General features: G+C 42.6%; 2 protein-coding genes across 2 annotated transcripts in view; one reads left to right on the top strand and one right to left on the bottom strand.

Annotated features, from left to right (window-relative positions):
* LOC115195125 (ras-associated and pleckstrin homology domains-containing protein 1) overlaps nt 1–10,885 on the bottom strand; it is a 77,034-nt gene extending 66,149 nt beyond the window's left edge. Inside the window, exon 1 of the mRNA XM_029754937.1 lies at nt 9,879–10,885. The gene's annotated coding sequence lies outside the window, so the exon portion shown is untranslated. The remainder of the gene's footprint in view (nt 1–9,878) is intronic.
* Nucleotides 10,886–19,042: 8,157 nt separating this feature from the next.
* Nucleotides 19,043–25,072, top strand: LOC115195937 (T-cell-specific surface glycoprotein CD28). Its single transcript, XM_029756294.1, has 4 exons — nt 19,043–19,420; nt 21,099–21,455; nt 21,784–21,923; nt 23,743–25,072. The coding sequence occupies exons 1-4, from the start codon at nt 19,336–19,338 to the stop codon at nt 23,863–23,865; spliced, it is 705 nt and encodes a 234-aa protein (XP_029612154.1). The 5' UTR covers nt 19,043–19,335; the 3' UTR covers nt 23,866–25,072.
* The last annotated feature ends 640 nt before the right edge of the window (nt 25,073–25,712 follow it).

Raw genomic sequence — 25,712 nt, 5'->3', positions numbered from 1 at the left:
GTTGATTGTGGCCTGTGGAATGTTGCCCCACTCCTCTTCAATGGCTGTGCGAAGTTGCTGGATAAATGGAACCCGCTGTCGTACACCGGTCCAGAGCATCCCAAACATGCTCAATGTGTGACATGTCTGGTCAGTATGCAGGCCATGGAAAAAAACTGGGACATTTTCAGCTTCCAGGAATTGTGTACAGATCCTGGTGACATAGGTCCGTGCATTATCATGCTGAAACTTGAGGTGATGGCGGCGGATGAATGGCACGACAATGTGGCTCAGGATCTTGTCACGGTATCTGTGCATTCAAATTGCCATTGATAAAATGCAATTGTGTTCGTTGTCCGTAACTTATGAGCATCAGCAAACTGTTTGCCCACACGCTGTCTGCCATCTGCACAGTACAGTTGAAACCAGGATTCATCCGTGAAAAGCACACTTCTCCAGTGTGCCAGTGGCCATCGAGTGGTGAGCATTTGTCCACTTTAGTCAGCTATGACACCGAAATGTAGTCAGGTCAAGACTCTGGTGAGGACGACGAGCACACAGAGGAGCTTCCCTAAGATGGTTTCTGACAGTTTGTCCAGAAATTCTTCGGTTGTGCAAACCCACAGTTTCATCAGCTGTCCGGGTGGCTAGTCTCAAGACGATCCCACAGGTGAAGAAGCCAGATGTGGAGGTCCTGGGCTGGTTACACATGGTCTGCGGTTGTGAGGCCAGTTGGACGTTCTGACAAATTCTCTAAAATGATGTTGGAGGGGGTTTATGGTAGAGAAATCAATTATCTGGCAACAGCTCTGGTGGACATTCCTGCAGTCAACATGCCAATTGCACGCTCCCTTAAAACATCTGTGGAATTGTGTTGTGTGACAAAACTGCACATTTTAGTGGCCTTTTGTTCCCAGCACAAGGTGCACCTGTGTAATGATCATGCTTTTTAAATCATCTTTGTGATATGCCACACCGGTCAGTATGGAAAATATATTATATTTCAACACATGAAACATCGGACCAGCCAAACCTAAGCCTTAAATCAGCCACCATTGTGCTCATGCTATTGACTGATTAATAACTACCTAAGCTGCTTATAATGACACTATATAGAGAGAGGGAGGGAGGAAGGGAAAGAGAAGGTAGAGAGAGGGGGAGGGGGAGAAGAGAGATGTACGGGGTAGAGAGGGGGGGGAGAGCACTTCCTTTCATTGTGGGGCAACACTGCCTCTGCATCACTTTGTTCATCACTCCTGTGCGGCCTGCATGGCATCGCTTGAGCGCTCCTGCTAAACGAGGACCCAGATGTATTCCTGTATTCCCCTCAACACAGGCAAGGGTGCCCTCCTTCTGCCTGTTCCAATCAGACAGACAGAACAGAGAGTCTGAACACATGATCTAGACATGGACCCACAGATGTGTGCTCCCGATCCATTTAAAACATTCAGATAAGAACCCCTGGTTATTTCTTATTGCAAAGAAATCAAAACGACACATGTGAATTACAGTATCAATCAAATAACACAATGTAAATGAAAAATATATAGATGTTCTTGTTCATTTCATTGAGTCATCTAGATTTGGATATTGTACATTTCTGTGAACAATTGGTCAGTAAAAATGTCCTTCTCCATCTTGGTCCATAGGAGGGGATCTAGGGCAGTCAGGCGGGCGGCTGGCTGCCTTTGTTCCAAAATAGCAGTTGCAGCTGTCCTCAAAAGGTCAAGAAAATGCTATATGAACCCTAAGGGACCTATGGAGACAGAGGCCATGTACCAGGGCAAACTACAATAGGGGAAACACACGCCTAGGAAAGCAGGTTGGGCTCTGGTTTGTATATGAGGGCGGCACGCGGTCGGGCACCATGGCGCCAGCTGCCCTTCGCAGGCCACTACCACGCCCTCTCCCAAACCCCGCCCAAGGCACTGGCAGCAGGAATACCTCCTTTATCAGCAGGCCCTGTCACAGGTTTCCCTGCCCTCCCCCCCACCCCCCCAGCTCTTTATCACAGAAAGTTATGAATATCTTTGAAGTGCCCCCCACACCCCCTCTGGGTGTAACAGATCCTGGGTAAACCTACACCCGTCATCTCAGTGGCATTGCTGCTCTTTGTGTGGCTCGAGGGCTGCCTTTTGTGCCTAGGGACATGTGGTGGGTGGCAGAGCAGAGGGCCTTCTACATGTGCAACCCCCCCTGTCCCTTGGGATCATTAACCAAGCTGGGACTGCTTTTGTCATCTGATCAGCAGCTTCACTACTTTCACTGGAACATGAAAATCAAGAGGGAGTTATATGTGGCTTCCCTGTCCCTACTGTATAGCGCCTTGCACACAGACGCCTTTCCATTCTTTTTGTATATTTGAAAGGGGTAGGGGGAATTTTAAAAAATTAAACAGGTGGTACCTTTTTACCACTAAAAACTACTTTCTCTGGGACATGAAAGGGAAGAGTGTGAGATGAATATGGGAGCAGACAAGGTAGAGAACATGTTTTTTTGAACAAAAGTAGTGAATGGGAAAACCATGCAGTGACTGTAAGCTGTGTGGTTTTTGTTGTGCCCTGCAGTTCTCTCAGACATGCAGTCTCTCGTTTTCCTCCCACTCTTCTCCCTCCCTGGCCTCGGGGAAAAAGTGGAACACTGAACTCCCTTACATCTCCCCTTCAAAAAAGAGAAACTAAAATGACACCAGGCTTGCATCCCAAATGGCATCCTATTTCCCATATATTGCACTACTTTTGATCAAAGCACTATGGGCCCTGGTCAAAAGTAGTGCACGACATGGGGATAAGGGTGCCATTTGGGACGCTCGCCAGCTCCTCCTGACAGATGGTCCCCCCCAATCAATGGAAAACTGAAACCATGACTGTGCTGTTTAGTGAGGGAAATAAGTATTTCACCCCCTCTCAATCAGAAAGATTTCTGGCTCCCAGGTGTCTTTTATACAGGTAACGAGCTGAGATTAGGAGCACACTCTTAAAGGGAGTGCTCCTAATCTCAGCTTGTTACCTGTATAAAAGACACCTGTCCACAGAAGCAATCAATCAATCAGATTCCAAACTCTCCACCATGGCCAAGACCAAAGAGCTCTCCAAGGATGTCAGGGACAAGATTGTAGACCTACACAAGGCTGGAATGGGCTACAAGACCATCGCCAAGCAGCTTTGTGAGAAGGTGACAACAGTTGGTGCGATTATTCGCAAATGGAAGAAACACAAAAGGACTGTCAATCTCCCTCGGCCTGGGCTCTATGCAAGATCTCACCTCGTGGAGTTGCAATGATCATGAGAACGGTGAGGAACTAGCCCAGAACTACACAGGAGGATCTTGTCAATGATCTCAAGGCAGCTGGGACCATTGTGACCAAGAAAACAATTGGTAACACACTACGCCGTGAAGGACTGAAATCCTGCACCGCCCGCAAGGTCCCCCTGCTCAAGAAAGCACATATACATGCCCGTCTGATGTTTGCCAATGAACAACTCAATGATTCAGAGGACAACTGGGTGAAAGTGTTGTGGTCAGATGAGACCAAAATGGAGCCCTTTGGCATCAACTCAACTCGCCGTGTTTGGAGGAGGAGGAATACTGCCTGTGACCCCAAGAACACCATCCCCACTGTCAAACATGGAGGTGGAAACATTATGCTTTTTTCTGCTAAGGGGACAGGACAACTTCACCGCATCAAAGGGACGATGGACGGGCCATGTATCGTCAAATCTTGGGTGAGAACCTTCTTCCCTCAGCCAGGGCATTGAAAATGGGTCGTGGATGGGTATTCCAGCATGACAATGACCCAAAACACACGGCCAAGGCAACAAAGGAGTGGCTCAAGAAGAAGCACATTAAGGTCCTGGAGTTTCCTAGCCATTCTCCAGACCTTAATGCCATAGAAAATCTGTGGAGGGAGCTGAAGGTTCAAGTTGCCAGACGTCAGCCTCGAAACCTTGATGACTTGGAGAAGATCTGCAAAGAGGAGTGGGACAAAATCCCCCCTGAGATGTGTGCAAACCTGGTGGCCAACTACAAGAAGCGTCTGACCTCTGTGATTGCCAACAAGGGTTTTGCCACCAAGTACTAAGTCATGTTTTGCAGAGGGGTCAAATACTTATTTCCCTCATTAAAATGCAAATAATTTTATAAAATTTTTGACATGTGTTTTTCTGGATTTTTTTGTCGTCATTATGTATCTTACTGTTCAAATAAACCTACCATTACAATTATAGAATGATCATTTCTTTGTCAGTGGGCAAACGTACAAAATCAGCAGGGGATCAAATACTTTTTACCCCTCACTTTACGTACACAAAGCCTGGGTCATGTTCAGTAGGTACCAAATGGAACGGGAATGGAATACCTGGATTTGTCGAATAATAAGTGCATTTACATTTTTTGTTGCACAACGTTTTGAACTAATGAACACAGCCCAGGCTACATCAGCCCCAAAGAACACAGCTAACAAAGTCCTTTGGCTTTCAAAAATAATGTGGCCACACAGCTGCCTGCCGATGTAAGTTGCAATGTGATCCTTAATTCCATTCTTCATTAACAAAACCACACAACTAATAACATTTATTGTCGAGACTGACAATCAAGCCACCATCAAGTCAACCAGCCCCTACCCCCCAGACCAGTGGTACCCTTAATTTGCAGATCACAGTGATTTTCCATTCATAACAATGATACAATTTCAAATCAATGTGTTTAATGCAGGCCTGAATCACTTCATTGAATATATCTATTGTTCCCTGGATGGCAGATAGATGGCAGTATAGCGCAGCTGTTGAACAAAGCCCGAAATAGAACGCAACTGCACAGCTACAGCAACCGACCCATATCAGTTTGCTACTAGCTAATTTTACAGTCTGGTAGACATGGATCGATTTATTGTAAAAAAGAAACGTAAATCTATTAACAAAGAAAATGAGGGGGAAGAGCTGGAGAACAACGTGGCAGCTGTGAACGAACAACCATCAGAGAACCAGGAGAAAAAAAAATGTATCTGCAAATGGCAGCGGGGAAATGCAGCTAGCTAACGTAGCTCCGGTGGCTAAGACAAGGATAGGGTCGATTCGAGAAGAACACAGAAAGTTCCAAGAGAAATGGACAGACAAGTATTTTTGTACTGCATAATGGGACTAGCTCACTGTCTTATTTGCCAGAAGGGAGTCAATTGTTTTAAACGAGCAAATTTAGAGCGACATTTCCAGTCACACCATGGCCACTTTCACAAAACATATCCGCCACAAAGCAACCTCAGAAACAATAAAATAGCGCAACTCAAAAGGACAGGTCAATGAACAACAACAAATGGACAGATCTTGCACTGTTGCAGAGAAAACGGCAGGCAACATATCAGATTGCTTGGATACTTGCAAGAAACAGGAAGGCCTTCAGACGTGGAGATTGTCAAATAATGTTTTTTGACCTCAGAGAAAATATTGTATGCTGATTTCACAAACAAGGAAGCTATTTTCAAGCAAATTAAAATTAAACCTCTACGGGATAGGTGTCCCTCCTGCGGGACAGTTGAGCTAACGTAGGCTAATGTGATTTACTAGCATGAGGTTGTAAGTCACAAAAAGATTCCCAGGACATAGACATATCTGATATAGGCAGAAAGCTTAAATTCTTGTTAATCTAACAGCACTGTCCAATTTACAGTAGCTACTACAGTGAAATAACACCATGCTATTGTTTGAGGAGAGTGCACAATTATGAACTAGAAACTGGATTAATAAACCAAATTAAGCACATTTGGGCGGTCTTGATACAACATTTTGAACAGATATGCAGTGGTTCATTCGATCAGTCTAAAACTTCGAACATACGCTGCTGCCATCAGTGGCCAAAATCTAAATTGCGCCTGGCCTAGAATAATACATTATGGCTTTTCTCTTGCATTTCAAAGATCGTACAAAAAAAAGGCATGTTTTTTTCTTTGTATTATCTTTTACTAGGTCTAATGTGTTAAATTCTCCTACATTCATTTCACATTTCCACAAACTTCAAAGTGTTTCCTTTCAAATGGTATCAAGAATATGCATATCGTTGCTTCAGGTCCTGAGCTACAGGCAGTTAGATTTCGGTATGTCATTTCAGGCGAAAAGTGAAGGGGGAAAAAGTGTCACATCCTTAAGATTAAGGGACTGCAACTGTCAGAGACTCGACCATAACAATACGCATAGAAGACATCAGCAAGCAACTGATTACTGACATAACCGTGGAGCCGTGTTTTAGTATTGCGCTTGACAAAAGCACTGATTTAAGTGAAATTGCCCAATTATGTGTTTGGGTCCGCTTCCCTCAAAATGAGTCGTTCAGAGAGTTACTTTTATGATTCCTGCCCCTTCAGGGACAAACACAAGGAGAGGATATTCTGAAAGCAAGCCCTTGTTATATTTTTTGCTGATAATAATATTGACTGGTCAAATCTGGCATCTATGTGCACTTACGGCGTCCCAAACATGCGAGGGAAAGAGAAGGGACTTAACAATGAACATTGTGAAACAAAAACAGAGAAACAGACTGACCAATGCACACCTGGATTGCCTCACAAGGATAGCAACAGACTATACATTTAAAATAAATTCAGTCAAGGAGCAGAAGGGACATTTTCACTCATCCAACTACTGAGGTAACCCTTAATATGGGTCTTATACATGTGATGTAGCCTATTTAATGTGTGTATGTATATTTGTGATGTGCTGTACATCAAAACAATTGCATGTGCTCTATTGCTCTCAAATGATATTGGAAGAAGTACAACAATCTGTGCCCCCTCTGACAAAGTGGCCCCCTTACAAAAAATGGTGAGTAACTGCCCTAGACACTTGTGGAGATCTGTGAGGACTGGATAGGCATAAGCAATAACGACAAAAATTCAATCTAGCCTATTGAAAGGCAAGGTGGAACTACTACAAGTTCTTTCAGAACTCCAAAAGTGAACAGGAGGTAGGGGTCAATTTAAGATTGCATACGTCTTTGTAGTGATATGCACAACACTTCACTTATGCGCTTCCTTCCATTATTTTCCCTGTTCTTTTGGCATGACAGTGAAATCTCTGTCATGCCAAAAGTGAAACCACAGCTCCTGCTACTTGCTGTCCCTGTAAATGTAAACAGCGTTCACTAGAAAACTATGAAACCACCTACTGATAGTTGGTTGTTATCATCTGGCCCGGAACTGCGGTGTATTCACCTAGAACCAAAGCAAACAGTCCCAAATGGGGAGGGACCTACCTGTATGTGTCCAATATAGGTGATAGGACTTCACTGCCTATAGAATGGTTACTGCTCTGTCCCCAAACAACACAGAGATTAGGGCAGTTTCGGTGTTTCCGTGCCTTGTGGAGGTACGGTAGGCCACATTACATGCTTGCCTAAAAAAATACCATATGGTCATAAAATGTTGGACAGATAGAAAGGTGTCATAAGTTCTCATCAGCTTCACCCAGTAGGCCTCGTTTCACTAGCAATCTTACAGCGTGCCTGGAGTGCTTGTGCCCCCTCACAAGAAGAGCTCATCAAAAAGAAACCTCTGCTTTCCAAGCCCTACTAGAGTAACAAATGCCCACCCAACACGTGTTTGTTTTGACATTTTAGCAGTTATTGGGAACCTGGGTACATATGGCATCCAGAAAGAGGCCATGCACTCTGCTCCTCTTCACAAAATGAGCTATGAACTCTACATTCAATGAAGGGTCATTAACTTTACAGTGTGAATGTCTGTCTGAAGCTATGAGCAGGGAAACCCAGTCATACTCTCAATTCTGTGTTTGTCTTTGGGTCTATTGTCACAGAGTCTATTTAGCCAAGAAACACTCATATACATACATTACTAGTCAAAAGTTTGGACACACCTACTCATTCCAAGGTTTTTCTTTATGTTTTACATTGTAGAATAATAGTGAAGACATCAAAACTATGAAATAACACATATGGAATCATGTAGTAACCAAAGAGGTGTTAAACAAATCAAAATCAAAAGCACTGTGTGCTAGCTAACAAAAATAAATGAAATATCACATTTACAGACCCTAAACTCAGTACTTTGTTGAAGGACCTTTGGCTGTGATTACAGCCTTGAATCTTCTGGGGTATGACGCTACAAGCTTGGCACACCTGTATTGGGGAGTTTCTCCCATTCTTCTCTGCAGATCCTCTCAAGCTCTGTCAGGTTGGATGGGGAGTGTCGCTGCACAGCTATTTTCAGGTCTCTCCAGAGTTGTTCGATCGGGTTCAAGTCAGGTCGAAGAACATTCAAGGACATTCAGAGACTTATCCCGAAGCCACTCCTGCGTTGTCTTGGCTGTGTGCTTAGGGTCTTTGTCCAGTTGGAAGGTGAACCCATCACCCCAGTCTGAGGTCCTGAGTGCTGACACCACCATGCTTCACCGTAGGGACGGTGCCAGGTTTCCTCCAGACTTGACGCTTGGCATTCAAGCCTTCAGAAAGTATTCAGACCCCTTGACTTTCCGCTATGTTACAGCCTAATGCTAAAATGGATTAAATAGATTTTTACTAGGTGGCTAACGTTAGGTAGCTGGCTAACGTTAACCCCTAGAACTAAGTTAAAGGGTTAGCTAAAAGGTTTAGGGTTAGCTAACATGCTAAGTAGAGGCAAAGTAGCTAAAAAGTAAGTAGTTGCTAATTGTCCATGATGAGATTTGTACACAACCTCTGGGTGGCTAGACGTTAGCGTAATATGTCCAGGACTGGGAGACAATATATCCACAGGGAAAGTATAATTACATCAACTTTCAAAGTGCTGGTAGTGCTTTCAGATTTCTATCACCTGAAGCATGTGCACGAACTCAGCAAGTGTGCATGTATTATCTACTGATCATGCTTCTGGTAATATAAATCGGAATGCACTACAAATGCTTTGAAAAGTTAATGTAATTATACTTTCCTGTGGATGCATCATCTCACATTCCTACCACCGAAAGGACCTGCCACAAGAACCGCTAAATGTATGTTAATATATAATTGTATTAAACATTCTGGCTTGTAGAAATCGTGAGAGCAACTTTCCGGATTCAAACGCTTATTTCAGCCAGACATATAATTCAATGCAATTCAACCTCGCGTATCCAGAGAACATACAAATTTGGTGTCCCAAATGTACGTTTACTATTATGTCTAGTCCGAGACCAGTCTGAACAGGGTGGGGACACTGGCAGCAATATCGTTGTTCAACGAGGCACCAGGCCTATCATAATATGTCGCTGAAAATGGCATGACATTGCGCAGCAGGCTGTTCTCCGTTAAGACAAATCGACTTTGATGAGAGACGACGATGATGTCAGCAAATTTGCATGAAAACATTTTACCCCTCCTAGACCATCATCAACTGACATTCATATGAGCAATTCACACAGACAGTGCTACTTTGTATCCCCGGCCTGTTCATTAAAAAAAAACATTCACTAGTATGACGACCTAACAACAGTTGTCCAGTAATCTTTTTCAATAGGTCATGGTCAGCCCGTGGTGTTCCCTAGTCTGGCCAGCCACACACACCCTTTATCCAAGGATGTTCAATGGCCGCATAAAAACACCGCAAAAGCATAGAACTCTTTCAAACATACCACTAGTTTTGACATCATAGCCTTTATAAAAGGTAAATGTTTATCAAACAACATAGCCATATTTCAAATGTGAGGTCCTATAAAACAAACTAACCTTCCTCCACAAACAATTCACACCCAGCAGGCTATCAATTCCCGTCTCTCGGCCCTTTTTTCATGGAGACGCTACAATACGGATCACCTAGGCGGTACACCATAACTCGTTTAAGGTATTTTTTGTTAAGTAGATTGTTAGGTTTTATAAATAAATAAATAAATCCTAAACACATCTATAGGTGAGAAAAGCTGAGTTCACAACCCACTTACAGTCAAATTGGGATTTAACAGCGGCTCCTCTTCTGTATTTCCCCCAATGGTTGATGAAAACCAAACGCAGTAATCACGGTATTTGTTCCAGATACTTAATGGTCCAAATAACACGCTTCTGTGAAACAGTTGAAAGAATTGTAGTGCCCGTTGTCCTCATCTTTTTTTAACTAACCGCTCGTCGTGCAAATACATACATATTCCCATCCTCATTCTCTTTCCCAGGATTGTTGCGCGAGGCACGCTATGCGTCTCCTGTTTCCTGTCCAGCCCAGAATTAGGCTCGACTAATCAACAGCGCTATCCTGGGAGTGAGCAAGCACCTCTCCAACCCAGTGTACTGGTGTGCAACTGCAGCACGCAAATCGGGGCGTTCCTGCATGTGGGCATTTCTGCATCTGCAGGAACATACCTCTCGAGCATCCCATTGGTTCCTTCAGGAACACCCCTCCCTCGAGTATCCCATTGGTTTCCGCATGAATGCCCTCCCACCCCCCTTGTATTCCCATTGGTTCCTGTATGAAGGCCCCCCTCCAAGCAGGACATCTTCATGCTTGGGTTTGTCGTGTGGCGCTTTCGAATGTGTGTCAAAATGGAAATATTATCTGTTTTTTCGACCACGCCTCCTGGTTACCGGAGTCCTCTTTGCCAGCTGGACATCGTCCTTCCCTCTTCATCGTTAACAGAACTACAGGAAACCGTACAGCAGGCGGGAGCGACACCGTGTGCTAGCTAACACACGGTTTCGCACCCTTCTCCTGCCTGCTGTGTAACCAAGAAAACCATGGCTGACAGGAGGGACACTGTCTACCGGTCCCCCCCTGCCTCCCGCTAGCACTGCAGGCGCGAGCCACTCCGTGGCTTGTGCTAGTTTATAATCGGTGTCAAGCCAGCACACATTGTTGCCTCCCGCCTGCTATATACCGGAGAAAACCGTACCCAAAAGGCGGGGGCGAAGGATACGTCTACCGGTGTCGCACCCGCCTATCGCTAGCTACGGCCGGGAGGCGGAGGCAACACCGTGTGCTCCCGTGTACTGGAATCCTTATTAGGACTACGCTAGCACACTGTCCTTCGCTCCCGCCTGCCGAACACCTGCCCTCTGTCATTAACAGAACTTCTGGAAAACAGTGCCCGACAGGCGAGGGCGAAGTACACTCCACTCCACTTGCGGCCCCCCTTTTGAAGGCCCTCTGATACATTTTTTTGGAACTCAGTCGGGGTCTCAGCTTACTGTTGCGAGGTAGAATATAAGGTACAATTTTGAAATGTGGTTGTGCATCAGCAGTTCTATTATGTCAGTCAATTAGCCCATGTCAGCCAACATTCATTTTTTTGTTATTGTTAAGTTAGTTTTGCAGCCAGCTATCTAAACGTGTTATCATGGTCAAATTACCCCCATTGATTTTGTTGGCCAGTCTCACTCAGATATCATTAAACTGCATTTCTCTCCACTCTATGGCAAAGTGGAATTCCACAAAATTAACTCTAATTGTAAAAATTGTCTCCGCTGTTTTGGTTGCAGTATGTATTTGGGGGTATGGATGTGGGTATGCGGGCCCGCGAGCAACTGCGGCACCTCATGACGAGTAGAGATTTTTTGTGGCCCCCATCAAAGTTGCGATCCCTGAGCTACTGCTAGCTACTGTTGTCTGCCTCGCCTCTTCTGTTGGATTGATCAGCGGTTGGCAACCGACATTATGGTGAATTACCGCGAGCTACTGTACTGGAGCACCCCTCGCCTCCTACCTATGTACTGGAATCATACCTTAAACATTTACCAATAAAAGTAGTGTATAAAGAGAGGCTCCACTCCTGCAGATGCAGGAATGCCCCGAATTGCGGAGTGAAGTTGCACCCTTCTCAAACAGACTGCTGAAGAAGCCAATGCCATGTACCAGTTCATTGGATTGTTATGCAAATTCATATTGACTTATTCATTTTTGTCAAACCTCATTCATTATCCTGTCAAATTAAAATCAATTTTTTTGCAAATTCTTTCTAATCTCTTACATGAATTCCACACATAGAAAAATGATTTACCATTTGTTGGTTTTTCTATTCTACCAACCCCAGACCCTTGTACAATTCACATTTTATTGGTCACACACATTTTTAGCAGATGTTATTGTAGCGAAATGCTTGTAAAAAAATATATATATATTTCCAGCTGTATGTAATAACACAAAAAAATGTCTGCGCTAATAATGTAAGAAATAACAATAAAAAACAAAATACTGCAAAGTTGCTTAGGAGCTAGAAGCAGAGCTGCGATATCTGTCGGCGCCATCTTACCCAGTTGTAGGATACTAATCATAACCTTTGACCATTCCCTCATTGGGCTAAATCTGAAAGTGGTAACCTAATAAAGTGGCAATGTTGTACAAAGGACTTATGTGATAATAAATATAATATATAAGTGCTTGAAAAATCATTTGTCAAAAGTGTGTGAAAGTGTTTAAATGTGTCATTCAAATATAATTATCAACAGCAGATACATCTAAACGAATTATGCCACCTAGTGGACAGTATTGCCATGACATTTTTTATTCCTTCTCCCTGGCTGAAAACTTGAATCTGGGTGTCAGGCTGCATTTAGACAGGCAGTCCAATTCAGATTTTTATACTAATAGGTTTTTTTACAAATCAGATCTGAAAAATCTGATGTGAAAACACGATTGGTCAAAAGACCAATTAGTTGAAAAAATATCAGAATTGGGCTGCCTGTCGAAACACAGTCTGACAGTGATGGGCAAGCCCCAGTTGGCTCTGGTTTTGACACAATCAGCATTTTCAATCTGTGATGTTTTGACCCATCAGTGACCTTTACTACTGCTCTCTCCCCTCTGACATGTCAGGCCCTCAGTGTTTCAGAGAAAGAGATGAGTAGATATTAGGCTTTGTTCAAGTAGCATCTTTCACAAAACGTAACATTCTACTGGCTGTTCTGATCGGAACCATCCATGCTGTCAAAGAAGGCTATGAAAAGCAGAAGTTATGTGAGCTGTGTTCGAATAATCATAGTAACATACTGTACGCTACATACTTAATTGTAGTATACTGTAAACAAATGGTTTTCTTTCAGTTAAGTGTACTAGCACTTCACCTGTCTACCAGAAGTTGATGCTGTTGCTATGCAACTTCTTGCGAGCTAGTTAGCATAGCAAAAAAATTAGTAGCACGACGTCTTACGACTTCATTAACACTGTCCATTGAGAATGCACAATGACTATACCACTTAGCTAAGCTAAGAATGACGTGAATGATCAGGTCAAAACATTGGGTAGTTAGTTAGATAGTATATAGTTAATATATTGGCAATTTCAATGTATTAGTAGCCAACTAACATTAGGGGAAAGGGGGATACCTAGTCAGTTGTACAACTGGACAGTAGCTAGCTAACATACCGGTACATTCAAGCAACTGCTGTAATGATGTGCTATGCGGTTCATAAGGCTAGTGAAGCTAACAAATTGTCATACAACATAACATGTAAAGTAACTTATTTGAAAATACATTACTTTATTATATTGCTCAACGTTTGTCATAATTAGTTAAAGCAATGAATTTGTATCCGCTCTTGACGGACTTCGGCTGCATATTTTCCGCCATTTCCTTCAAATCTGAAAATGCTGTAAAGCCACGCCCACTTCTGAAGAATTGCATTATGGGCCCCAAAAGCACAGAAATAGTGTCCACTGATTGTATACTTCATATTTTGGCAAATGTAGTACGACGTCCGGGAACTTTTGGCATATTAACTATATCCATACTATGACCAATAAGCATACTATATACTCAATTTACGTCACAAATAGTGCTATTAGTATGAGTATTCGAACACAGCTATGGTCTAGACCAGGGGTATTCAACGCTTACCCTACAAGGTCCAGAGCCTGCTGGTTGTCTGTTTGCCCTGATAATTAATTGCATCCACCTGGTGTCCCTGGTCTAAATCAGTCCCTGATTAGAGGGGAGTAATGAAAACTTGCTTCAAGGTCCAGAGTTGAGTTTAAGGGGTCTAGAGCAGGGCTCTCCAAGTCTGTTTCTTGAGAGCTACAATGCTGTAGGTTTTTGTCCAGATTCAGCTTAATAACTGGCTAATTATTTGAATTAGGTGTGCTAGATTAGGGTTGGAGTGAAAACCTACAGAACTGTTGCTCACCAGGAACTGGTCTAGAGAGTAGCTCTCTGGCCCTGGTCGAGAGAGAAGACCATGATTAGTTGAATACTTGAATCGGGTGTGTTAGTGATGGGAAAAAATGACTCCTCTATATTCTAAATCTATGCCTGCAGCCCGTCAGCCTTGATATGATTGACAGTATATAGAAAAGCACAATCATAGAACATATAAATTGGTAAATAGAAAAGCACAAGTATAACATTTCCATCACATTCCATACTCTTATCACTTGTGTGATAATAATCATTACATTTGAATGTAAGCATTTAGATTTTAGCTTCTATATCATAATATTCAAAAAAATCCTTTAACCTGTCTCCTCCCCTTCATCGACACTGATTGAAGTGGATTTAACAAGTGACATTAATAAGAGATCATAGCTTTCACCTTGTCAGTCTATGTCATGGAAAGATCAGGTGTTTGTGATCTTTTGTATACTCAGTATATGACAGGCACTAATTTGCAATATAGCCTATGTCGTTAGCTTCGCTTTTATAACATATAAGGCTTAAGCAGACAGACAAGAATAACCACAGTGTGACCGCAGAGAAGATGCTGAGACAGATAGACAGCACAAGAGGGAGGCAAATAAAATGACTAGAGCAGAGACACAGTTATAGTGATGAGATAGTTGTATCTCCATTGGTGTTTTTACATATTGTGTTTGTTTTAAACATGAGCTGGTTAAAATAGAGGAGGAGGGACATGTCTCGCCAGTCACTAGAATAGAAATGGTTGAGAAATGCTGAACTGTACTGCCAATGTTATTTGTCAGCACCTCTGCCTGTGACTATGTAGGGTGTGTGGAGATGGGGTGTGTGTATGGCTTGTGGCCCGCCTGGGGGTTGTGAGTTGGCTGGTGTGGATAAAATGCCAGGGCCGAATTCTTGTCCCAGTCCGCTCGTGTGTGTGTGTGTGTGTGTGTGTGTGTGTGTGTGTGTGTGTGTGTGTGTGTGTGTGTGTGTGTGTGTGTGTGTGTGTGTGTGTGTGTGTGTGGCTGTAGTGTGCAGGAGACCAGTAAATCTCTCCGCTGCCCCCAAACAACCTATAGCACACTACATTTCTAATGAAGATACCTGTATGATGCGAAGTGTCTCTGGATAATGCGTTCACTGGAAAGTTCTTGCACAGGAAAAGCATGACAAACAGGAAATGTTGGCCGATACTGTGACCACAACGAGATGTATTACACCCCTGTCTCTGGGATAATATCAGCGCTTTCCTGACTGTCTGTCGCACTAGACAGTCACATAGCAGCAGAGAAACCCGGGTGTGTCTCTGCGAGTTCTACCAGAGGCAGTGAAATATGATATAGAGGAGAAAATCAAACATGACTAATGCGATAAGAGGATCCAAGCCCATCAAAGGTTAGACACCGCTAGAAGGCGGATACTCCTTGTGAAGTTCAGAGTGCACTGCCACAGAGTGCGGATGTGTTTTACTCAAGTCTGTGCAGTCAGTCACCCTGTTAGATGTGGAGCAGAGAGAGTTGCTTACAGTCGACGAGGGCCAGATCGTTGGTCACAGTGAAGTGACAGGGAAGGATGTTATGAGATGTATGCTGTCATTGTGTGACAAGCATGTGCTGTATGTTTAGGTAGAGCAGAGCAGTCACTGTCTCGTTCTGTTTGGCATACAGTGTATCGTCACATTTACCCTGATTGTTGTGCACTGTAAAGGGATATCAGGGGAGCTTCAGTTTAGGAGGGTGCAATGCTGTAGAATGTTCATAGAGTATTGTGTAGAATAGATATAAATGTCTGTCAGGTAGAATAGGGAATCGTTTCAGTTCTAATTATTACATTTCTATCTGAATGTTTCACCCATTGGACTTTGTCATTAACGTTCATCTATATTCTCAGTATCAACAAATGTCACATCAGGCAGGATCCATAGCACTACCAGAACATTCTGATAACTAGAACAAAAGCGAAAGGTTGTCCAATCAAAGGGTTGCAGATCATTCAAGATTGTAATGCTCGCAAAGCTGCATGGTTTTTCAGGCGGGGATGCTAGTTGAAGTTGTTTGGATCTCTCCAACACATTACTCAACTACTGTAGTTAAACCCCAGTTACAGATGTGGATACGCTTTAACATCTATACTGCAGCTATATTATGAATAGAATAAGCAGGTGTATGTAATGCATTGAATTGGCTGTTTCCTCATTTTGATAGGACCTTGCAGAAATGAAATGGCAGGGGTGACAGGGATGAAACTAAGTGACTCACGTTTTCTATTCCACACAGTTCTGTGACTGCATCTCTCCACCACTTTATGATATCTCTTTCTCTCTCTCTGAACATGTTCAATGTGTGGGTTAAAATACTATGAAATTACAAAGAATGAAATATGAATAATCCAGATTTGGGGCTAGGTAAAAATATAGTGTACTGCAGGATTCAGCCTAAGAAGCTATTTCCTTTGTGTGTGTTTTTTACATTTCCTTCACAAGTCACCAGAATGTCCTGACAACATAGGGAAACCAGAAAATGGCCTGAATTTGTTCAAATGCTATTTTAGGGTTAAGGAGTTAGGGTAAATTGGATTTTGAATGGGAATACATTTTTACTCCCTAAAAAGTCCAGAAATTTCACATAAAAAAAGCTGTGTGCATGTGTGCACATGATCAAAGTGAAAAGCAATCTGAATCGTTTGGATCCCCTTGAGATTGCTGCCTGTTGCTTCAGTGTTTGCTAGAGATGTCAGGTTTTGATATTAACTTGTAGTTGGGATTTACATTTGGTTGTGAATTCAACATGAAAATGTAGTGCGCGTGGGGCATAGCTAGATGAAGACCCTAGTGAATGGGTCTCACATGAAACAGTGGTTTCCAAATACGAGGGGACTAAACCACATACTCTCTCTCTGAGAGCCACTGTGATTTTCATGTATGGGTCAAAATAAGGGACTGTCCTACATTGAAACTGACACACTGAATTACAAATTCCTGCTTGTGCTTTAGGACATGACCTTGATGTAAGGTACATCGCTCTATTTTCGTCAAAGAACACATTGTGTTAGTGTGTGTAACTCGGCTGATAAGGAAACGATAGGAAAAAACTTCTGCAATGACTAAATAAATAAAAAACACTTTGCATCATTTCCTGTCTAAGGTTTCCTTAGAGGTTGTTTTTTGTGTGCCATTGTGCACTTTTGTATGCATAAGAGGCACTACTCCTTGATGTTGCACACCTTGCAGTTTCTATGTAGCTAGGGTAAACACACTGCAGCAGACTATGAGGGCTGTACAGGTTTCATGTCACAATGTAGTAGTGACTATGTCCAAAATGGAAACCTTTTCTCTTTATAGTGCACTACTTTTGACCAGGGAGTGCGCTATAGGGAATAGGGTGCCATTTGGAACGCATAAAGTCTGAGGTTAACACAAGCTTAGGAGATCTTACAAGTTTTATTCTTTGAGATATCAGTCATTTATCATGAACCTTATGAATTATAAAGCCTTTTATGTGCTGTATGTGCTTTTTTAAATGACATAAATGCTTCAAAATGACCAAGATTATCTCATAGAACAAAACGTATATGATCTCCTAAGCCTGTGTTTACCACAGACTTTATTTTTTTGGCAATTACCCAAAAACTCCATACATTTTCCCATAGGCTTTGTCCAACGAACCATGGCTGAGTTAGTGCCTACAACAATAACAAAAAACGCCATTAATGTTGCTCTCAATGCCGGACGCCGGATGGCTATAGCGTAGCAGGGCCGTTACGATGATCATGAAAGGATCATCCGCAGCGCTTCAGCCTTGACATGACTGACAGTCACGTGCGAGTGTATGTTTGTTCTGGGGGAAATTCTGGGTTTGGTGTTCATGTAGTCACTCTGGGAAGACTCCACTCTCTTTAGTCTGAGTTGAGTATCGTTTACAGACAAACGTAGTAATGAATAATGTCCTGTGTGGCCCAGTCGGTAGAGCATGAGGCTTTGTATGTATGCATGACTGTAAGTCTCTTTGGATAAAATTGTCTGCTAATTGCCACGTATTTTATTATTATTTTATAAAGATGTAAATGTAGAGAGGAAATAGGGTGAGCTACAGTAGGTGTGTGTGTGTGTGTGTGTAAAGTCTACACCTGTTATATTCAGCACATGTGACAAATCACATTTGATTTGACTTGTGTGTGTTTGCCTAAAGCTGCAGTGGTATTTTTGAGTAAACTTTCTAGTGAGCGTCATTATTCAGTCACTTCACATCATACAGATAGATACCTTCATTCAGAATTGAGAGGGCTATAGTTTGTTTACTGGGAGACCAGTAAATCTCTCTGCTCCCCCCAAACAAACTATAGCCCTCTCCATTTTGAATCAAGGTATCTATCTGTATGATGTGAAGTGACTCTGAATAATGACACTCACTGGAAAGTTTACTCAAAAATATCATGAAAAACAGGAAACGTTGGCCTATACAGTCGGCACAACGTGGTGTATGGTTATATACGATTTGGCGCATTACACGTCTGTGATAATATAAGTGCAACATTATGTTAGTTTATCTTACTGACTGACTGACTGACTGACTGTCTGTTGCAGGAGACAGTCACATAACCACAGACAAAAACCCCGTTGTGCGATGGTTGTCACTGACAGGTGCTAGGAAGGCCTATGTAACAACTGCGTGATGAGTAACTCCGCCTGAGACCTGAGACCTGAACGCTTGCATTAGCTCTAGCTCAGCAGGCTAACACTGTCTTGTGGGCAAGACCCAGGTTCGAACCCCGGTCGCTCGCATTGGTGCCGTGGCCCAGGTGGGTCTCTGCGAGTTCTACCAAAAGCAGTGAAATATGATATAAAGTGAGTCTATATAACAGTCCCGAGATAAGAGGGGGAAATCAAACATGACTAATGCGATACGAGGTTCCAAGCCCTAACACACAGAGAAGTATCAAATTCAAAGGGCATCAAAGGTTAGACACCGCTAGAAGGCGGATACTCCTTGTGAAGTTCAGAGTGCACTGCCACAGAGTGCGGATGTTTTTTTACTCAAGTCTGTGCAGTCAGTCACCCTGTTAGATGTGCAGCAGAGAGAGTTGCTTACAGTCGACGAGGGCCAGATCGTTGGGCACAGTGAAGTGACGGGGAAGGATGTTATGAGATGTACGCATGTGTTGAGTGATGTCTAGGTAGAGCAGAGCAGTCACTGTCTCGGTCTGCTTGGCATACAGTGTATCGTCGCATTTACCCCGATTGTTGTGCACTGTGAAGGGATACTAGGGGAGCTTCAATTTCACGACAAAACGGAGAACTTTCAAGATGAACATTTACTGGAAACCCACGATCCTTCTCTCCCTCTGCCTCTCCAGTGCTGCCAACATGATAAGCTCCCACAACTGTAAAGGTAAGATCTGGGCCTGCTTAAAAGCTCACGTTCTATAATAGTTATGACTGAAAATACGATGTATTATGTATACTAAGTACTGTCTATTCAGATGTAATGTGTAACAAATACTTTATTCTTGCTATGTAACTACTGTGAAAAAAGTGCCATGTATGTAAAATGTGTGTAGAATGTACATGTAACAACAAAATAAAAAGCTGGGGGGATCGATATGGGCCAAAAATGTATAAATAAAAAGCTCTGGGCCAGTTCAGGATGGTGCAACGTTATAAAATGTTCATATACAAATGTATTATGTAGAATAGATATAAATGTCTGTCAGATAGAATAGGGAATCGTTTCAGTTCTAATTATTACATTTCTATCTGAATGTTTCACCCATTGGACTTTGTCATTAACGTTCATCTATATTCTCAGTATCAACAAATGGCACATCAGGCAGGATCCATAGCACTACCAGAACAATCTGATAACTAGAACAAAAGCAAAAGGTTGCCCAATCAAAGGGTTGCAGATCATTCAAGATTGCAGCAAAGCTGCAAAGCTGCATGGTTTTATTAGATGTGGATGCTAATTGCAGTGGTTTGAATTCCTCCAACGCATTACTCAAATGACTGCAGTTAAACCCCAATTACAGATGTGGATATCCTTTTACATCTAGACTACAGCTATATTATGAATAGAATAAGCAGGTGTATGTAATGCACTGAAGTTGCTGTTTCCTCATTTTGATAGGACTTGCAGAAATGAAATGGCAGGGGTGGGGGTGACAAGGATTCAACTAAATGACTCACATGTTCTATTCCACACAGTTACGGGACTGCCTCTCTCCACCACTTTTTGAAATCTCAGGCCACATCAGTTGTTTTGGAGAATGTTCAATGTGTGGGTTAAAATACTGTGAAATTATGCATATGAATAATCCAAATTTGAGAGATTAGGTAAGCCTCAGAAGCCATTTCCTGTGTGTGTGTGTGTGTGTGTGTGTGTGTGTGTGTGTGTGTGTGTGTGTGTGTGTGTGTGTGTGTGTGGACACGTTTTACTATACTTGTGAGTTCCAAAAGTCCTCAGAAGTCCTCTAAAATTCTGACAATGTTTAACAAGTAAAAAAGTTATTTTAGGGGTTAGGTTCAGGATTAGGGTTAGAATTAAGGTTAGATTTAGAATTGGGGTTAGGGTTAGGAGTTAGGGGTTAAGGTTAGGGTTAGGGAAAATAGGATTTTGAATGGGAATCCATTGTTAGTCCTTACAAGTATAGAAATACACAGCTGTGTGTGTGTGTTCAAGATCAAAGAGACAAGCAATTTGGCAAATGACAGGAGTGGCAAGGAGTGGAACGTTAGCTAAAAGACTGGTAACCAGAGTAGGTTTCTACTAGCCTGGTCCCAGATCTGTTGACAGTGACTCAAATGCTGTCATTGTCAAGCTAAAAAGTCTGGTCTCACAGTAATCTGTTAGGCATGACAATTCTATAAGGACTTGGCAAGAGAGCAGAAACAGACTGGCACCCAGGCTAGGTTTACACCCCATTGCACTCACCAAATCTTGCTGTGTCAGATCAGTGATTTCTTCAAGGAAAGACGGAGGGAAGTATTAAAACAGAGCCCTTGTCTACTTCCCCCTGATATAACGCACACAACTGACGGCCTCTGTTTGACTTTTGACCTTCCCTCACCAGACAAGCTCAGAACGTTCCATGTGGTCCGTGTGTCTGTCAACGGCACTGCATCGGTCAGCTGCCCCAACCTGACAGGCAAGGACCAGGAGGAGATGAGATTCCACCTTTACTTGGGCTTGGTCGAGGTTGGCAACCACACTCACGACAGTGCTCACAACCACAACTCCACAGAGACCGTGAGTCCTGTTGGGGAGGGTCTGGGGCTGAGGGTGAACGAACAGGACCATACGGTCAGTTTTGTCCTCTCTGGAATGACCACGGAGCGCGCTGGGGTCTATACCTGTGAGGGGCAACCCATGTACCCACCTCCCATTGAGAAAGTACAAGACGAGACTCAGACTGTGGTCCTGGTTGAAGGTATGTTTACTTCAAAAGGAACAAATCTATGCAAGCACACACAAATTCACACGCATGCGCGCAGGCATGCATGCACGCACAGTAGTTCAAAATGCTATATCTTGATTTAAAGGAATATACACTGTACAAAACATGTGTACAAAACATTAGGAACACCTGCTCTTTCCATGACAAAGACTGATCAGATAAATCCAGGTGAAAGCTATGGTCCCTTAATGATGTTACTTGTAAAAACTCAAGTACCCCAGGAGTATACTTAATCTGGATCTGTAAAACAATCCTTTGAAGTTTAAAACTCACATCTCTCTCTCTCTGATTGGTTGGTCAGCATACCAGTGCCAGGCAGGAAAGACTGTGGGATGTGTAGGCTCTAGAGTGGATGGTGTCCCTGTTTGGGCATGGGTGCTGGGGTTCTGGGTCACCATCCTCTATGGCCTGGCTGTCACTGTCATCGCCTTTGTCATCTGGGTAAGTGATATCTCGCTTCCTTTACTCAGAGAGATGGTAACTTGTCTTACATCCATGAGGTGCTGCCTCCTGAAGTAATCTCTCAAGCCTTGGCATAAATGCAATGCATAATGAACTATTTAGTCCAAGAATGTAATATAGAATACAGTACCAGTCAAAAGTTTGGACACACCTACTCACCTACGCCTTTTTCAAAATATTTTCTGCATTGTAGAATAACAGTAAAAACATCAAAACGATGAAATAACACATATGGAATCATGTAGTAACCAAAAAAAGTCTTAAACAAATATAAATATATTTTATATTTGAGATTCTTTAAAGTAGCCACCCTTTGCCTTGATGACAGCTTTGCACAGTCTTGGCATTCTCTCAGCCAGCTTCACCTGGAAGGCTTTTCCAACAGTCTTGAAGGAGTTCCCACATATGCTGAGCACTTGCTGGCTGCTTTTCCTTCACTCTGCGGTCCAACTCATCCCAAACCATCTCAATTGGGTTGAGGTCAGGTGATTGTGGAGGCCAGGTCATCTGATGCAGCACTCCATCACTCTCGTTCTTGGTCAAATAGCCCTTACATCGCCCGAGGTGTGTTTTGGGTCATTGTCCTGTGAATAGTCCCACTAAGCGCAAACCAGATGGGAGGGCATATCGCTGCAGAATGCTGTGGTAGCCATACGGGTTAAGTGTGCCTTGAATTCTAAATAAATCACTGACAGTGTCACCAGAAAAGCACCCCCACACCATCACACCTCCTCCTCCATGCTTCACGGTGGGAACCACACATGCAGAGACCATCCGTTCACCTACTCTACCTTTCACAGACACGGCGGTTGGAACCAAAATTCTCAAATTTGGACTCATCAGACCAAAGGACAGATTTCCACCGGTTTAATGTCCATTGCTCATGTTTCTTGGCCCGAGCAAATCTCTTCTTTTTATTGGTGTCCTTTAGTAGTGGTTTCTTTGCAGCAATTCGACCATGAAGGCTTGATTCACGCTGTCTCCTCTGAACAGATGATGTTGAGATGTGTCTATTACTTGAACTCTGTGAAGCATTAATTTGGACTGCAATCTGAGGTGCAGTTAACTCTAATGAACTTATCCTCTGCAGCAGAGGTAACTCTTGTTCTTCCTTTCCTGTGGCGGTCCTCATGAGAGCCAGTTTCATCATAGCGCTTGATGGTTTTTGCGACTGCACTTGAAGAAACTTTCAAAGTTCTTGACATTTTCTGAATTGACTGACCTTCATGTCTCAAAGTAATGATGGACTGTCATTTCTCTTTGCTTATTTGAGCTGTTCTTGCCATAATATGGACTTGGTCTTTTACCAAATAGGGCTATCTTTTGTATACCACCCCTACCTTGTCACAACACAACTGATTGGCTCACATGCATTAAGACATTTCACAAATTAACTTTTAACAAGGCACACCTGTTAATTGAAATGCATTCCAGGTGACTACCGCATGAAGCTGGTTGAGAGAATGCCAAGAGTGTGCAAAGCTGTCATCATGGCAAAGGGTAGCTACTTTGAAGAATCGCCAATATAAAATATATTTAGATTTATTTAACACTTTTTTGGTTAATACATGATTCCATAGGTGTTACTTCATAGTCTTGATGTCTTCACTATTATTGTACAATGTAGAAAATAAAGAAAAACCCTTGAATGAGTAGGTGTGTCCAAACTTTTGACTGGTACTGTATGTATTGAAAACACAAGTGATACATGGAGACAGTTTTATGCAACTACCACTGCATACATATACAGAGCTCACCCTACTCACTCTCCACCTCTTTCTGTGAATTTGATCTTCAGCTCAGACTGAGGAGAGTGAAGTGTTCCCAGAGCGACTACATGAACATCCAACCCAAAGCTCCACTCAGGGGGCCCAGGAAGAAGCAGGGGGTCCAGCATCCAATCAGAATGGGACGATACTGATCAGTCATCCTCAGATCAGTCATTCTCAGACAAAAGCAACACGAGAGTTGAGCCTTTATTGGCCCTTGAGAGCTGACTGGAGAAACAGACAAAGTTCTTTATGTAAATACGAAAGCTTGCTCTTCAAATGATGTGGTGTATCTTAGTCATCTTAGAAATGTGAATCAAATAATTATAGTCTGATGTAATATGATCTTCTGGGAAACTATTGAGAATGGAGTCTTGAAGTTGTGGGCAGCATACTATATAAGAAAATATCCCCATGCATACTGTAGAGAACGAACACACACGCCAACACACATAATTTGGTTAAGCATACAGTCACAGGGATATCCTCTTTGATTTGTAGTGGGTGTGTAGTGAAGAGGAAGACCCTAGCTCTGTGGTGAATGGGTCTCACAGGAAACAGTGGTTTCCGAATATGAGGGGACTGAACCACATTTTCACACACTCTCTGAGAGCCACTGATTGTCATGTACAGTATATGTATCAAAATAAGGGACTATCTTACATTGAAGCTGGCACACTGAATGACAAATCCCTGCTTGTCATTTTAATGGACTAATTCTTTGTTACTGTACTTAAGTATTATTCTTTTTTAAATCTAATCAAGCCTGGTGGTTCAAATTGAGCATTCCCCAGCTACAGGCCTCTCTCAACTGTTTCAGTGTATTGTAATATTTTAGTTTTAACCATTGTTTACAGATTTTTAGAGAACAACTTACAACTCATCCTTTGAGGGTTAACTTAACTCAGCCACGAGGAAACGTTAAAATACAAAAAAACTGCTGTAATGACAAAAACAAAAAAACACACCCATAGTATCATTTCCTGTCTACTTGGAGGCTTGTGTTTTGTGCCATTGTGCACTAGAGTATGCATAAGATGGACTGCACCTTGATGTTGCACACCTTGCAGTTTCTATGTAGATAGGGCAAACGCATTAAACCAGCAGACTATTTTATTTTTTATTTAACCTTTATTTAATCAAGCTGGTGATTCAAATTGAGCATTCCCCAGCTACAGGCCTCTCTCAACTATTTCAGTGTATTGCAATATTTTAGTTTTAACCATTGTTTACAGATTTTTATAGAACAACTTACAACTCATCCTTTGAGGGTTAACTTAAGTAACTCAGCCACGAGGAAACGTTAAAATACAAAAAACTGCTGTAATGACAAAAACAAAAAAACACACCTAGCATCATTTCCTGTCTACTGTTTCCTTGAAGCGTGTGTTTTGTGCCATTGTGCACTAGAGTATGCATAAGAGGGACTGCACCTTGATGTTGCACACCTTGCAGTTTCTATGTAGATAGGGCAAACACATTAAACCAACAGACTATTACATTTTTTATTTAACCTTTATTTAACCAGGTTAAAGCCCATTGAGACCCAGAGTCTCTTTCTCAATGGAGACCTGGCCAAGAAGGCAGCAACAATCAATACATTACATAATTAAAACATACAACAATACAATACAACACAACAACATGATCCAGCCTAATAAAAGCATTTACACTCCTCTGTAACAGAGTCTCCCATCAATATTTTAAATTCATTCAGTGGCACTAACATATCTAGATGAAGCATGGATTGTAGAGTATTCCATGCGTCTGGTGCACAAGAAGAGAAGGCAGTCTTGCCTAATACTGTGAATGTCCTGGGGACTTTAAGTAGCAACCACCTAGCAGACTGGGTATGGTGACTGCTGGTAGTGAAGGAGCCCAGACTACAGAGGTAAAGAGGGAGTTTACCCAAAAGGGCTTTGTAGATGAACACATGCAAATGTATCTTTCTGCGCATATAACGTGAGGTCCAACCTACCATTTGGTACAATGTGCAATG

The sequence above is a fragment of the Salmo trutta genome, chromosome 6 (assembly GCF_901001165.1).
Source record: "Salmo trutta chromosome 6, fSalTru1.1, whole genome shotgun sequence".
NCBI classification, from domain to species: Eukaryota; Metazoa; Chordata; class Actinopteri; order Salmoniformes; family Salmonidae; genus Salmo; species Salmo trutta.
Note: the sequence above shows the minus strand (reverse complement) of the source record. Positions and strands in the feature narration are given on the sequence as shown.

Bases quoted from the DNA above. Each gene is read 5' to 3' on its own strand.
- LOC115195937 (XM_029756294.1), top strand. From the start codon at position 19,336: ATGAACATTTACTGGAAACCCACGATCCTTCTCTCCCTCTGCCTCTCC. The intron at 19,421-21,098 runs GTAAGATCTGGG...TTCCCTCACCAG, and splicing joins AAGCTCCCACAACTGTAAAG to ACAAGCTCAGAACGTTCCAT. The intron at 21,924-23,742 runs GTAAGTGATATC...TTTGATCTTCAG, and splicing joins TCATCGCCTTTGTCATCTGG to CTCAGACTGAGGAGAGTGAA.